Raw genomic sequence first — 12,709 nt, 5'->3', positions numbered from 1 at the left:
TATTTTAAGGGCAGATTTGTTGTTTTCTCCATTGGGTGAACTTCTTTAAAGCCCTTGCTTGTTTGAAAACCAAAAGCCCTTGGAATTTAACATCAATCAGTATGCTATTGATAACATTAACTAAGCAACTAAAGTACAGTATACATTTATATTTTGTAGTTAAGTTCAGTAGGCTATAGCATCGATGTAGCATTAATGTAGATAGAATGAGCAGTATATATTTTCAGAGAGGTGATAAGCATAGCGTTTGTTGTTGTGTTGTAATTGTATTTGGACTGGAACCTGAAAATCCCATCAGCCCATTCAGAGGCTTATCTATTCATGATATGTGAAGAAAGTCCAAGTACTCTGGGCAGTTCCTTTTTAACTCGTGATGCCCAGCTTTTGGTGAACAATATTTTCTCTAAAAATATTTCGACTATACACAATTAAGAAATCTACATTTGGCAGCCAACTGCTTTTCTTTCACTAACAGATGAAGAAAACTCTACAGCGATAATGACCACAATATCCATATTAATAAGTACAAGGGCTTCCAATAAACCTCTTATCAAGGATATCTCACAGAAAAACTTCCGCTATATATTTATTTATATATATATATATATATATATATATATATATATATATATATATATATATATATATATATATATATATATATATATATATATATATATATATATATATATATTTTTTTTTTTTTTAATCTCAATGAAAACAATGTAATACCAAAAAACTTTGGTGGGCTAAAAGATCATATTTAATAACAAGCACTTTAACCCTGTTATAAAAGTTTATGCAGGGGAATCTGGGGTGTTTGAAATGGAAATATTGGGCGTAAACGTAAAAAAGAAAAGAAAGAAAAAAGAACTGTGTGGATGGCATGCAGAGCCCGGCCAAGTAGCTTGTGGGCAGTGTGTAGGTGGGATGAGCGGGGGTGATCAGCATTAGACAGTGGCACTAGTTGTGGGCTCAATTTCCGACCCGGGAGAGAAACCAACAATGTATACAATCTTGTGATTGTGAGGCGGCACTCACAGCTATGGGCTACTGAGCTGTGCATAAGGCGAGTATCGGGACAGCCTTTCGGTTCATCTGTCAGAAGTGTAACAATCCTCCCCCTCAGAGGGCTTCACAGTTTCGCTGGGCTACCTTTGTGCACTTCAATCGCAGAATGAATGACATTGAGGAGAGGACTAGCATTCTACTCGAGTAGCCCTTAGGGGGAGGGATGTGTGACTCAGGAGAAATGACAGAAACAGTGACTGAAAAATGAGGATTAAAAGGAAGCACCAATGATCTAACAATTACCATCTATATTTATATATACTGTTATAGAAAGAGGGTTATAGCCCTGCAGGCCTCGAGTGAATTCTTCTTCCTGCTGGGGTCCAGCTCAAGTCTGTGGTTGTAACGTCTTGGCCATGGCACTTCCTCTGTGCTTACACTTTCTCAGACTGGAGTGGTCCTCCTGTTGGCCGCATCTTTGAAGTCCTTAGCGTTGGAGTTGTGAGCCTGCAAAAACTCTCTTTCGGAGTTGAGCAAGGCACCCATTGCCGCCTTGGAGGGATCCCTGGACAGGGTGTACATGGAGATGTCTGCCGCAGCGGGGCCCGTGTACCCGCTCTTTCCCATGGGCGAAGCGTCACGAGAGGCGGGCTCACTGGAGCGGCAGCTGGAGCGCCGGCGGAAACGGTAGCGGTAGCTGGGGATACGACTGAAGGCTGATTTCTTGATCAGCTCGGTGCGGGATTTGGCACGCAGCTTCCGGTGTTTCTCGATGAACATGTGCACGGCGAGCACGCCCACCATCTCGGCCATTATGAAGGACAGGGCGCCGAAGTAGAAAGACCAGCCGTATGAGTAGCTCTTCTTCGAGTCGCTCTGGCCCGGGTCACCTGAATTGGCGGATATGTACACGATAATGCCGATGATGTTACTTAGGCCTGCGTGAAGAGTAAAAGCAGAGGAGAGGGCGAGAGACAGAAAGTTATGGCTCAGCACGCAGCTGTGGCTCATCATTCCGTATCATTACACAAGAATGCATCGCTTATCAGCCATGCGGAACAAAGAAAAAAAAAAGAACAATTGAAACATTTTAATTAGCTTTTTATCATCGCCATCATATTGAAGGATAAATAATTACCAGTTTGCAGTCAAACATTTAGATCATAGCCAATAGGAAGAGGCGATTCAAAGCACATTGTTGTGTACAAAGCAACGCTCAGTCATCAGCAGCGCATTCGCTGCAATCATGAGGATTGATTCATCATAATTCAGTTCTAATGGAGGGAGTTGGGCTCATTTGTGTGCTCATGAGGACCTAATGGGGCCTTCTCTAAATATTTGACCAGCATACAGTTCTGTTTGAGGATCCCCGTCTGTCACCCCTTTCCAGGCCAAAGCTACAGCAGTGGGTCAATATGCTGGCCTGCTGTTTGTTTACACTGCTCTAGCCGGCCCATCCATTTCCTTTGTCAATAATCAGAGTTAATCTGGGAAGTCAACACGGATCCTCCCGAGTCTACGGGGAGAACGACATTCTAACCTGTCTGTGAACTAATACATTTTCAACATGTTGTATTCGGAACCTGATGACACTCTCTATCATGTGGGGAAACTCTGGACTGGACAATGGGCTGCGGTTCAGAAAGAGTGAAATATGCTAAAGCTAAAAATATAAACATGCTGAGAACGCTAGCACTGATGCAGTGGGTTCAATCTCTTACCAGCAGAGACAAAGAAGATTCCAGCACTGAGGATGACATTGTGTCTGCTCCTGTAAAACTCACTGGCAGCCACACATAAACCTCCCATGAACAGAAGTCCAACGCTCATGATGGGGAAGATGCTGGATGCTCTCACCGCTCCTGGGGAAGATACAATCAAACCCAACCAAATTAGAGTCAATGTAATAAGTACAGAAAGAGACTCACAGACACAGATAAACGAAAATGCTTTTATGTGAAGTACACTTCCATTTTTATGCTTAAATCGATCATTTAGAAAATAGATAATTCTGGTTCGGGATTCCGATTGAACGCAAACAGCACAGAAATATCATTATCATTTTTTTTTAATGTGTAAAAATATTGTTTAACAACACTAAAGACAAAAAGAGGGTTAGATTGAGGGGAATTAGCTCCTTGTGGAAATAATTGCAGGTTACCACTTTTTAAATACAGTTCATATTGAAATATATTTTATATTCAGCAGCAGGATGCCACTCAGTTTGCTTAAAAATAAATGTAATTTTGTTTCTTGATTTTTTTAAATAGATAATACATGCTAAAAGTTGTGCTAGGCCTATTAGTCTCTTATAGGCACAATATTTAATTTTGTATCACATATCCAAAAACACTAAAATATTATATATTTTGTTAAATTATCCCAAATGTTTAAATCTAGAGAAATGTAAAAAAATGTAACCAGTGTAATGGCCTGCGTCATCGCGTCGCCTGTCAATTACAACATATCTACTTTACCCTCGGTTTCCGATTCTAATTCTGTAAAACCATGGAAACACCAAAGACACTTAATATATGCATATACTGTATATTTTACACAGGCGAGCAGCTGTTTGAATATATTTATCAACAGAAAACAAATCATTGTTATATAGCTCAGCATGTTCAATGTCTAGTTTTCTTGATTTACTGCAAGTAACATGTTTGCACCATGCTTCAGAGATAACACTATTCTGTCAAGTGGCTAACACAGCATAATCAGAAAGAGCTTTACTACATTAATAAAACATTTTTCTCCACCATACAACATATTTAAAAATTAATTGCATGCCATTTAGCAAAACAAGTCATCCAGCTTTTATTAATATATGATGTTCTAATCGATAGAGCTTACCAAGTACAATGTGCAACAAGTATCTCATACCAGCCACAGAGCGAACACACTAAAACGTATTTTAGTATGATTGTTTTGACCAAGTAAATCAGTGCTAAATCAAGTAAATCAGTCCCCACAATTTTAATTTGTACAATAAATGAAGTGACCTGTATAAATGATTTAAATAAATTAAATAATTATTTAAGTAATCAAACATACCCAGTGTCGTCCCAGATCAGGCCCACATGTGATACACATTGATGTACCTGATCTGGCCCGGCACTATGTTGCTGTCTGTGTAACTGTAACAAAGTTCAAGTTCAGGGAAGAACATTAAATGTAACTTTAATCATAATAAAAAAAAGAAAAAAAACTAAAGGAGCCGCATACTGTATATGCATAGTTAAAACAGCAACGCAAAAGGACCCTGCCATGCCCTTAGATTGGATTGCTTTCCATTGGCTGGGGAGCTGAAGACAACAATTCCCATGATTCCACACTCATTCACTAGGTGTGTTCGACATCGGCTGCGGCTGGATGCATGCGATAGGCGAGAGTAGCCGAGTGCAGGCGGGGAGGAGCTGCAAACGGAGACGTGAAGTCGGACACTTTCTGCTTCCCGCAGTGACGCTTGTGCTGTGTTTGTAAACTTCATCACAGCTGAAGTTAAATAAATGCAATATTTCTCAAATACACAGATGTTTCAGATGATATTTTCATTCAATACTTTATGTACTGCTTAATAAAGTGTCTATTTGGACAAGATTAAAGTTCAGCATATAAACCTACACTATCAGTGAAGTGTTGTCAATCAGTTGTAGTTTGATAAACATGACAGTATAACATCGCGACTACATGAAACGAGGTTTTACCGTTATAAATAATAGATTTGTGAGCATTAGCGTAACATAAGGTTTTAGAATAAACACGAAACACACGTGATCGCTGTCATGCGGTGAATCCAGCCAATCAAGGATCAGCTGTGTCGTCATCAGAGCTCTTGCATCCTGCTGCAGCCACCCTTGAGAATCTGCAGCGGCTGCATCAGCCGGCTGCTCTCGAATCGCTCTCGCGGTACTTTTTTGACTCCTCTGTCACAGTCACGTGCCGTCGGCGCTGTCTCAATTCAGACAACATTTCTAACCGGCATGCACTGCTTCAAGTCTGCCGCCAATCGGTCTACGCATCACTGGGTGAAGTCGAACAAGCCTACAGTGTCATCATAACACCTTTGTTATTGTTTTGAATAAGGGACCTCTAGTGGTGAAACTTACTCGCTGTGCTTTTAATTTTTTTATTTTCTTAAAATTTCTTTAAAATAAAAATGTAAATTTTAGATGGTAGTGTAGTCTACTCCACTGCCTCATGGAGTAAAATTTTTTTTTCCAAACATTATTGATATCATTATAGTGAATATAGAACATTTTTGGTGAACTATTCCTATAAGATTTACTGTCATAATGACTTATTTTATAATACATATTGGTTGGTATGTTTTAGATTTATGGTATAAATAAGACTGTGCTCTTCTCTCATAGATGTTAAGAGAAATAAAAAGCAATACAGAGGTATTTGGTCTAATAACCCCGGCATTTAAAGGCTCCATCCCAAGTGAGCCATCTGATGGGTTTCTGCCAAAAGTATCTGTGTTTAGTTAAGTCGTCGCAGATTTAAGCACTGCAACACACAGCATCTGCCCAAAATGTCTCGTTCTTCCATCCCAATTATTTGCGGACAGTTCTGGATCAGAAAATGCAGCACACATGGGGCTTTTTAGACTGGCTGAACCCCTCACTCCTTCACTCTGCCTCAGATCAAGCTTGATCAGCCTCTTCAGAAACAGGATAAAAGCTAAAGGAGGGGCGTCTGAGAGTGTCAGGATCAATGTCAATAGCCTAGTTGACTGCCCTTATCAGTACGCTATTGCTATGCATACCGCAGCGCTGCAACATTTGCCCTTCTGAGCGCTTATCCTCTAATAAATAAATATTTTGGAACAAGAGGGGCAATCATAGATGAAATAACCAGTGAATGTAATAGGAAAATGCATCAGTTTAGCTTTTACATTATCTTTTACTGCATACATGTAATATTTGACAGTGATGTGTATATGTACAACAAAGACAGATAGCTATGAAAATCCACTCTTTATAAAAACAATGCAAATCATTGAACCGTTCATGCAAAAACACAACGTTTGCCTGCGCTGTAAAGAAATGTTACACAGTCAGACTTGCATGCATTGAGTAAGCTGACAGAATGTAATAAAATTACACGGAAAACAAAATCGTGGGTCAGAATTGGATTTAGAATGCCAGTTTAATTACTTTTACAATTTAAATCATTCATTTAAAACGAGGTTGCAAACAATAGGAAATGGATTTCTTATAAAAGTTGAGCTCGAAGTGCTCATAAAAATCTTTTTATACAAAGTACACACAATCTGTTTTTTTGTTGTTGCCAGAAACATATATTAACAAATCAAAAAAATCTTTTACTTGTACCATTTCGTACATTTTGCAAAAAAAAATTTCATTATAAATAATACATTAATACATGTATGGCAGAGGAATAGGCTAATTCCTTTTCAAGGATGCTGTAATTTACCTACAATTTTGATATACATATTTTTTATACAAGAAACTATATGATGTTTTGAACTATATTAACTTTTTTTGTATTACTGGCTGGCAAATGTGTTGATGTTTTAATAGATAATTACTTTAAAATATATCAGGGAATAAATAGCTATAACAAGTAAAAATACAGCTTAAAACAAATATACAATGTGGCGACACCTAATGGAAACAGACAAAAGTGAGAAAGATAGATAGATAGAAAGATAGATAGATAGAGAGAGAGAGAGAGAGAGAGAGAGAGAGAGAGAGAGAGAGAGAGAGAGAGAGAGAGAGAGAGAGAGAGAGAGAGAGAGAGAGAGAGAGAGAGAGAGAGAGAGAGAGAGAGAGAGAGAGAGAGAGAGAGAGAGAGAAATGTCTGAGAGATGTCAAAATTAACGACATAATTATGTTTTCTTGCAAAACTACCGAAGTCCCTCTGTGTGACTGTGTTGAATTTCTTTGAATTGCAAACTTCCCCCATTAGTTCACTTATTCCTCTTCCTTGGACTGGGTAAACCCAGCCTGATCTTCTGGCGATTTAATTTCGCCCGGCAACTCAGTCAGAAAACCTATACATTCATTTCTACTGCTTCTATTACACTTTTTGCAGGAACCAATCGCAGATTGGCTTATCAACCTGGCATGCTTATTGGTGGGTTAAACACAATGACAGATTGCCTTTTGATCACACCTCTTGTGGTCTGATTGGTTGAAGGACTATCCAATTGCATACAGAGTCATTTGAATAATACTCGTATCACGCCTCTTGTGTAGTAGAAAATACAGAGCAGACTTGCCAGACCAATTTTACATTTTAAATTGAGCTTGGTCTGATGATAGTCAGACAATCTTTTCCTGTCAATCCGATTGAAACTGAAATTCAATTTCATAGAATCTATTCAGTTCAACTTCATAGATTAAAGGAAGCCAACTATTAAATTGTGAATTCTGAAAAGTGGAGTAATTAGCAAAAATCTATGCTTTTGCCATTTATGAACTGTCTATGACAAAAACAACAACAGCATGACTTTAAATGTTGTTTGAACATTAAACAGCACTTTTAGCACATTAGAATGTTTACTGATATAGCTGATGGAAATGGCAATAATGCAAAATATATGATATACGCAAAATTATGTATGGAAACGACTCAAGGGGAGATTTACAGTGGGGCAAAAAGTATTTAGTCAACCACCAATTGTGCTGTCATTTCCTCATAGGCACACTTCAATTATGAGAGACAGAATGAGAAACAAAATCCACAAAATCACTTTGTCTAAATAATTGTTAAGAATAATTGTAAAGAATTGTTTAAAGAATTTATTTGCAAATTATGGTAAATAAGGTATTTGGTCACCTACAAAAAAGCATGATTTCTGGCTCTCACAGACCTGTAACTTCTTCTTTAAGAGGCTCCTTCCTCCACTTGTTACCTGTATTAATGACACCTGTTTGAACTCGTTATCAGTATAAAAGACACCTGTCCACAACCTCAAACAGTCATACTCCAAACTCCACTCCACACACAAGACCTAGGTTTTTCTGCATAGGGACCACGATTGATCTGTGCAAAGGAAAGAATAAATAGGGCCATGTATTGTGAGATTTTTGAGTAAAAACATCCTTCCATCAGCAAGGGTATTGAAGATTAAACATGTCTGGGTCTTTCAGCATGACAATGATCCCCAACAAACTGCCCGGGCAACAAAGGAGTGGCTTCGTAAGAGGCATTTCAATCCTGGACATAGGTCCTGCATTGGTCCTGGAGTGGCCTAGCCAGTTTCCAGATCTCAACCCCATAGAAAATCTTTGAATGGAGTTGGAAGTCTGTGTTGCCCAGTGACTGCCCCAAAACATCACTGCTCTAGAGAAGATCTGCATGGAGGAATGGGCCAAAACTACCAGCAACAGTTTGTAAAAACCTTGTGGAGACTTACAGAAAAGTTTGACCTCTGTCATTGCCAACAAAGGGTATATAACAAAGTACTGAGATTAACTTGTTAATCCAAATTGGATTGTTATTGTTATTGACCAAATACTCATGTTCCACCAATAATTTGCAAATAAATTATTTCAAAATCAGACAATGTGATTTTCTGGATTTTTTTCTCATTCTGTCATAGTTGAAGTGTACCTATGATGAAAATTACAGGCCTCTCTCATCTTTTTAAGTGGGAGAACTTGCACAGTTGGGTGGCTGACTAAATACTTTTTTGCTCCACTGTATTTTAGTGATATAACAAAAGTTATGCAACAATGTTTTTTTTTTTTTTTTTGTGAGGACGTCATTATGCACACATTTTCAATGGTAAAAGGCCAAATGGATGGAAACAGGCTGGAGACAGCAAATTTCGCTATCTTTTATGCATACTTTGTTGATAACAAAGCAATGCAAAAACTTTGGCGATTGTTGATCATATGGAGTCAGTTGATTATAAAGGCAACTGAACTAGGGTTTCATTGTCTTTCTATAACAAGTGTCACTCTCCTTCCCTCTCCTTCATTTCTCTCTTTCCTCAGTGGTTCAGCAGTCTCCCATGGCACACCTCATTAATATATTGGTGCCCAAGGGAAGACAAAATACTCCTCCATCATCCAATTTTCCTGCCATCCTTGAAAAATGGATCAGTGGCCAAGCTGTGCTTAATTACAGCTGGAAACGGGAGATATTTATTGAAGAGGATTGTACAGAGCATTAGCATGCTACAAAAGGGATGACATCTACGTCCTTGATGGGTCCATCGCCTCGCTGACAAGATCTACGTAGGGCAATACCTCTGTGGGATGACTTAAACATTTATTTGTGCTTGGCTGAGACTTCCAGTTTGAAAACTGGATGGATGGGCCTCTCTGGCTAACAAGTCGAGGTTATCAGCCTAGCAAATTCCCTTAAGCCTGTGCACTGGGCATTTTGTACACAAAGATGTGCAGGGCAGAATGTGAAATGCCCATCTGAACTCGCATGCAGTGAATGTTAGGCCAAAGGACACAGCCCTCTGCTTCAAATGAATAAAAGAGAAATTAGAACAATGCTCATAGGGAGAGACAGCCATCTCAAGGGTAACTAAAGTACGCTATGAGAGAGACAGATAAAGATCGAGAGAATCAGAGGCAGAGAAATGAGCCATTTTGACTGCATTTCCCTTCATAATCAGCTCCATATTTTGCTCACAAATGTATATTTATACTGTTCATGAATGAATTTCATTGCATTGTTTACTGTCAATAGCAATATAAACAGAGCAGCCAAAGGAGCTGTAAGACAACGCTTTAAACTATATCTCTTTTATGCGTAAATTTTACCAGTGACTGTCAGACATGCATGTTATGTCCATCATTAGAATGGATCCCGTATCTGAAGCATTACGTTTTCATCAACTTGCAGGTTAGAAAGTTTATAATAACTATGTGGACACTGAGCCTTTTCTGTTATTTGGCCAAAATATCATGTTATAAAAGATGAAGTGCTTCACACTGGCTATTTTGAAACATTCTCAAAATGTCTGGCTGGCTGGCTTTAAGACATTCTTCTCCGCTTTTCAAATACAGAGAACATAGCCTTTATAGGGAACAATGGGGCTAAAGGCATCATGGGGTCAAAGGCTCCTTTGATTTTATTTTACTCTAAACCACTAGATGGCACAAAAAATTGCCGTAGCACTTTCCAAAACATTCAAGTACTGATCCTTGCTAGGGGCAGCAGCAGCAAAAAGATGATTCTGTGTTAATTTAATATTCTAATATTTGCTGTTTTTTATTTATTTATTATAATTTTTATTTGTAATGCTGTAGATTTCAGTAGCAAATGAGAATTGCTTAAATTACTGAATTGGTTTACTTGCTGGAAAAACCAAACCAAACTCTGGTCAGGCCAATCACATCGTGTAAAAAGTCGGTGGGCGGGCTTAACATAATGACAGCCGAGTTGCCGCGGTTCCATGTGCTACTTAAAAACAAAGAAGCTGGCGAATGGCGGTCTTTCGAATCGGCTTTGGCCACGACTCTGGAAGACTTGTTCTTAAGCCTTTCTTTGAGAAAAGAACAAAGAACATCTCTGTAGACACTCATAAGAAAGGAAGATGAGTTCGGAGTTTTGCCGACCTATGACTGCAAAGGTTTAATCTATCAACTAGCTCCACTTCATCTTCGTTGCTCTGGTTGGTTGAAGTGCTATCCAATTGCAGAGGGAGTTTGAAAGACAACCTTTTATCCCGCCCCTTGGATTGAGCCCTGCCTATGGTGAGTTCCCAGACTCAACATCTTGATGTGGGTCTGCTTGTCAGGCTAAATTAAAGCAACAGTTTTTAAAAAACAGAAGAATATGTTAAAGTATATGGCAAGTATGGGTAAAATGTGCCGCTGCTATTGGGGCAAAAGGCACACTAATTAAAGCTGCAGTAGGGAGTTTTAGAAAACGTTGACTTAGCTTGAAAATTTGAACAAGCACAACTTACAGGATACTCCACTTGCTCTCTGCTGCGCTACAGCCCTCCCTTCACAGCTCCTCCCCATTACAAAAGAGCCTGACGTGAACACGCAAACTTGGTCCTCAAAACATTATGTATTTTGCAATACATTTAATGTAACTATATGGCATTGCACTCTTATTATATTATCTCTATAAGTAATAAATAGCTAGTAGGACAATATAACAGTAACTAATTATTCTGTCGATATGTGATGCTAAATAAGGTTTGCTAGTACATTATTTCAACAACATGACAAGCCAGTGAATTAGCAGGTTTCAATAGTTGCTTTCCACAGTGCGTGACATTTTATCTGTATGTTATGCGGCTAGAGTTTTGACACAATCAATGGGCTCCGATGAGGAATTCATATCCATAGCGACTTCGAGGAATGAAACAAATCAAGCAGGGATACTTACTTGTCAAGCAGAAATCTGGCTAAAAGATTTCACATTTACCGTTTTTTTTGTTGAGCAGGTGCCACTACAGGAATTGTCATTGGAGTTGGTAGAATTGTGTGTAGAGTTTGGATTGTCTGTCCGCCATAAGCAAAGCTGCGGCACACCGGTAATCTTGAATTTGAATGCCTGTATGCGCTATGCATAATAGTTCATGAGAGTTGGTTGTGATCTTCGCACAAGTTGATTGACACTGCTGAGACACTCCTCCTGGCTCTGATTGGTTGTTTATTACCGGGAGCGGTGTATTTCTGCAAATGGGAATAGGACCACTGGGAGGATCCTCTCATAGTCTATGTATGTATATATATACAATATGTATGACAGGTTTAAAGGTGCCCTAGAATGAAAAAAAGAATTAACTTTGCCATGGTGAAATAATAAGAGTTCAGTACATGGACATCACATACTGTGAGTCTCAAACACCATTGCCTCCTACTTCATATGTAAATCTCGTGAAAAAACACCACGGAAAAATAAGTGATTATCAACATAAACCCAACCGTGAAAAAAGCGTTGGGGATCATTTAAATGGACACCCCCAACATTTGCATCTGTCCAAACATGTTCATTGTCAGGCGGAACTGACGGAGCCGAATCTACTGATGGTAAACAAGACACTCGAAGTTAGCAAAAACGGCAGCTCATGACACGTCACAATTTAGGCTGTGCAGGAGACGTGAGGACTTTTCATATGTCAACAGTCATGGTTGAGATTTATTATAATCGGATACCACAAAAAATAATTCGTTTGTTTGGCCCATTTCAAGCAAGCTTCGCTCAGCGTCTGAAGAATTGAAGAAAGTGGCAACTATATTCCTGCAAGCAGTGAGCAGTGATTTATCCACTTATTGACTGTTTAAACAATTTCTGATTAAATTTAACATTTCTTAGAGAGACCGCATTGTCTAGATAACGCAATATGCTAGAACAGCAACAATAGGAAACCCCAAGTACCATACAACACTAAATAGTGTGTCTAATGACAAAGGTTAATATTATTTTGTATTACAAAATACAACCGTAGATATGTTGCTAACAGATCGTTCACTAGATCCTTCTAGTCACCTTTTCCACCATAAAAGTTAAACCGACAGTCATTTGACAAGGCTATTCATTTTGTACAAATATAAGTTATATATTTATATTTTTGAGAACTGAAGTAGGCCTATGATGTTTTTGCATGCTTGTATTTCAGAGTCACAGTCACTGCGTAGCCTACATTGTGACTAACCTTATATAAACATACAATATCGTTGACAAAAAAAGACATGTCTAAAATGTAGACTGAATGACACTTTAAGCAGAACATCTAAAAGAG

At 38.6% G+C, this 12,709-nt stretch overlaps 1 protein-coding gene across 1 annotated transcript in view; it reads right to left on the bottom strand.

Moving 5' to 3' along the window:
- Positions 1-707: 707 nt before the first annotated feature.
- cacng3b (calcium channel, voltage-dependent, gamma subunit 3b) overlaps positions 708-12,709 on the bottom strand; it is a 43,257-nt gene continuing 31,255 nt past the window's right edge. The window contains 2 exon segments of the mRNA XM_067418199.1: positions 708-1,949; positions 2,733-2,873. Of these exon segments, the coding sequence (XP_067274300.1) occupies positions 1,456-1,949; positions 2,733-2,873 (635 nt within the window). The 3' untranslated portion in view covers positions 708-1,455.

Source organism: Pseudorasbora parva, chromosome 2 (assembly GCF_024679245.1).
Source record: "Pseudorasbora parva isolate DD20220531a chromosome 2, ASM2467924v1, whole genome shotgun sequence".
Classification (NCBI taxonomy): Eukaryota; Metazoa; Chordata; class Actinopteri; order Cypriniformes; family Gobionidae; genus Pseudorasbora; species Pseudorasbora parva.
Note: the sequence above shows the minus strand (reverse complement) of the source record. Positions and strands in the feature narration are given on the sequence as shown.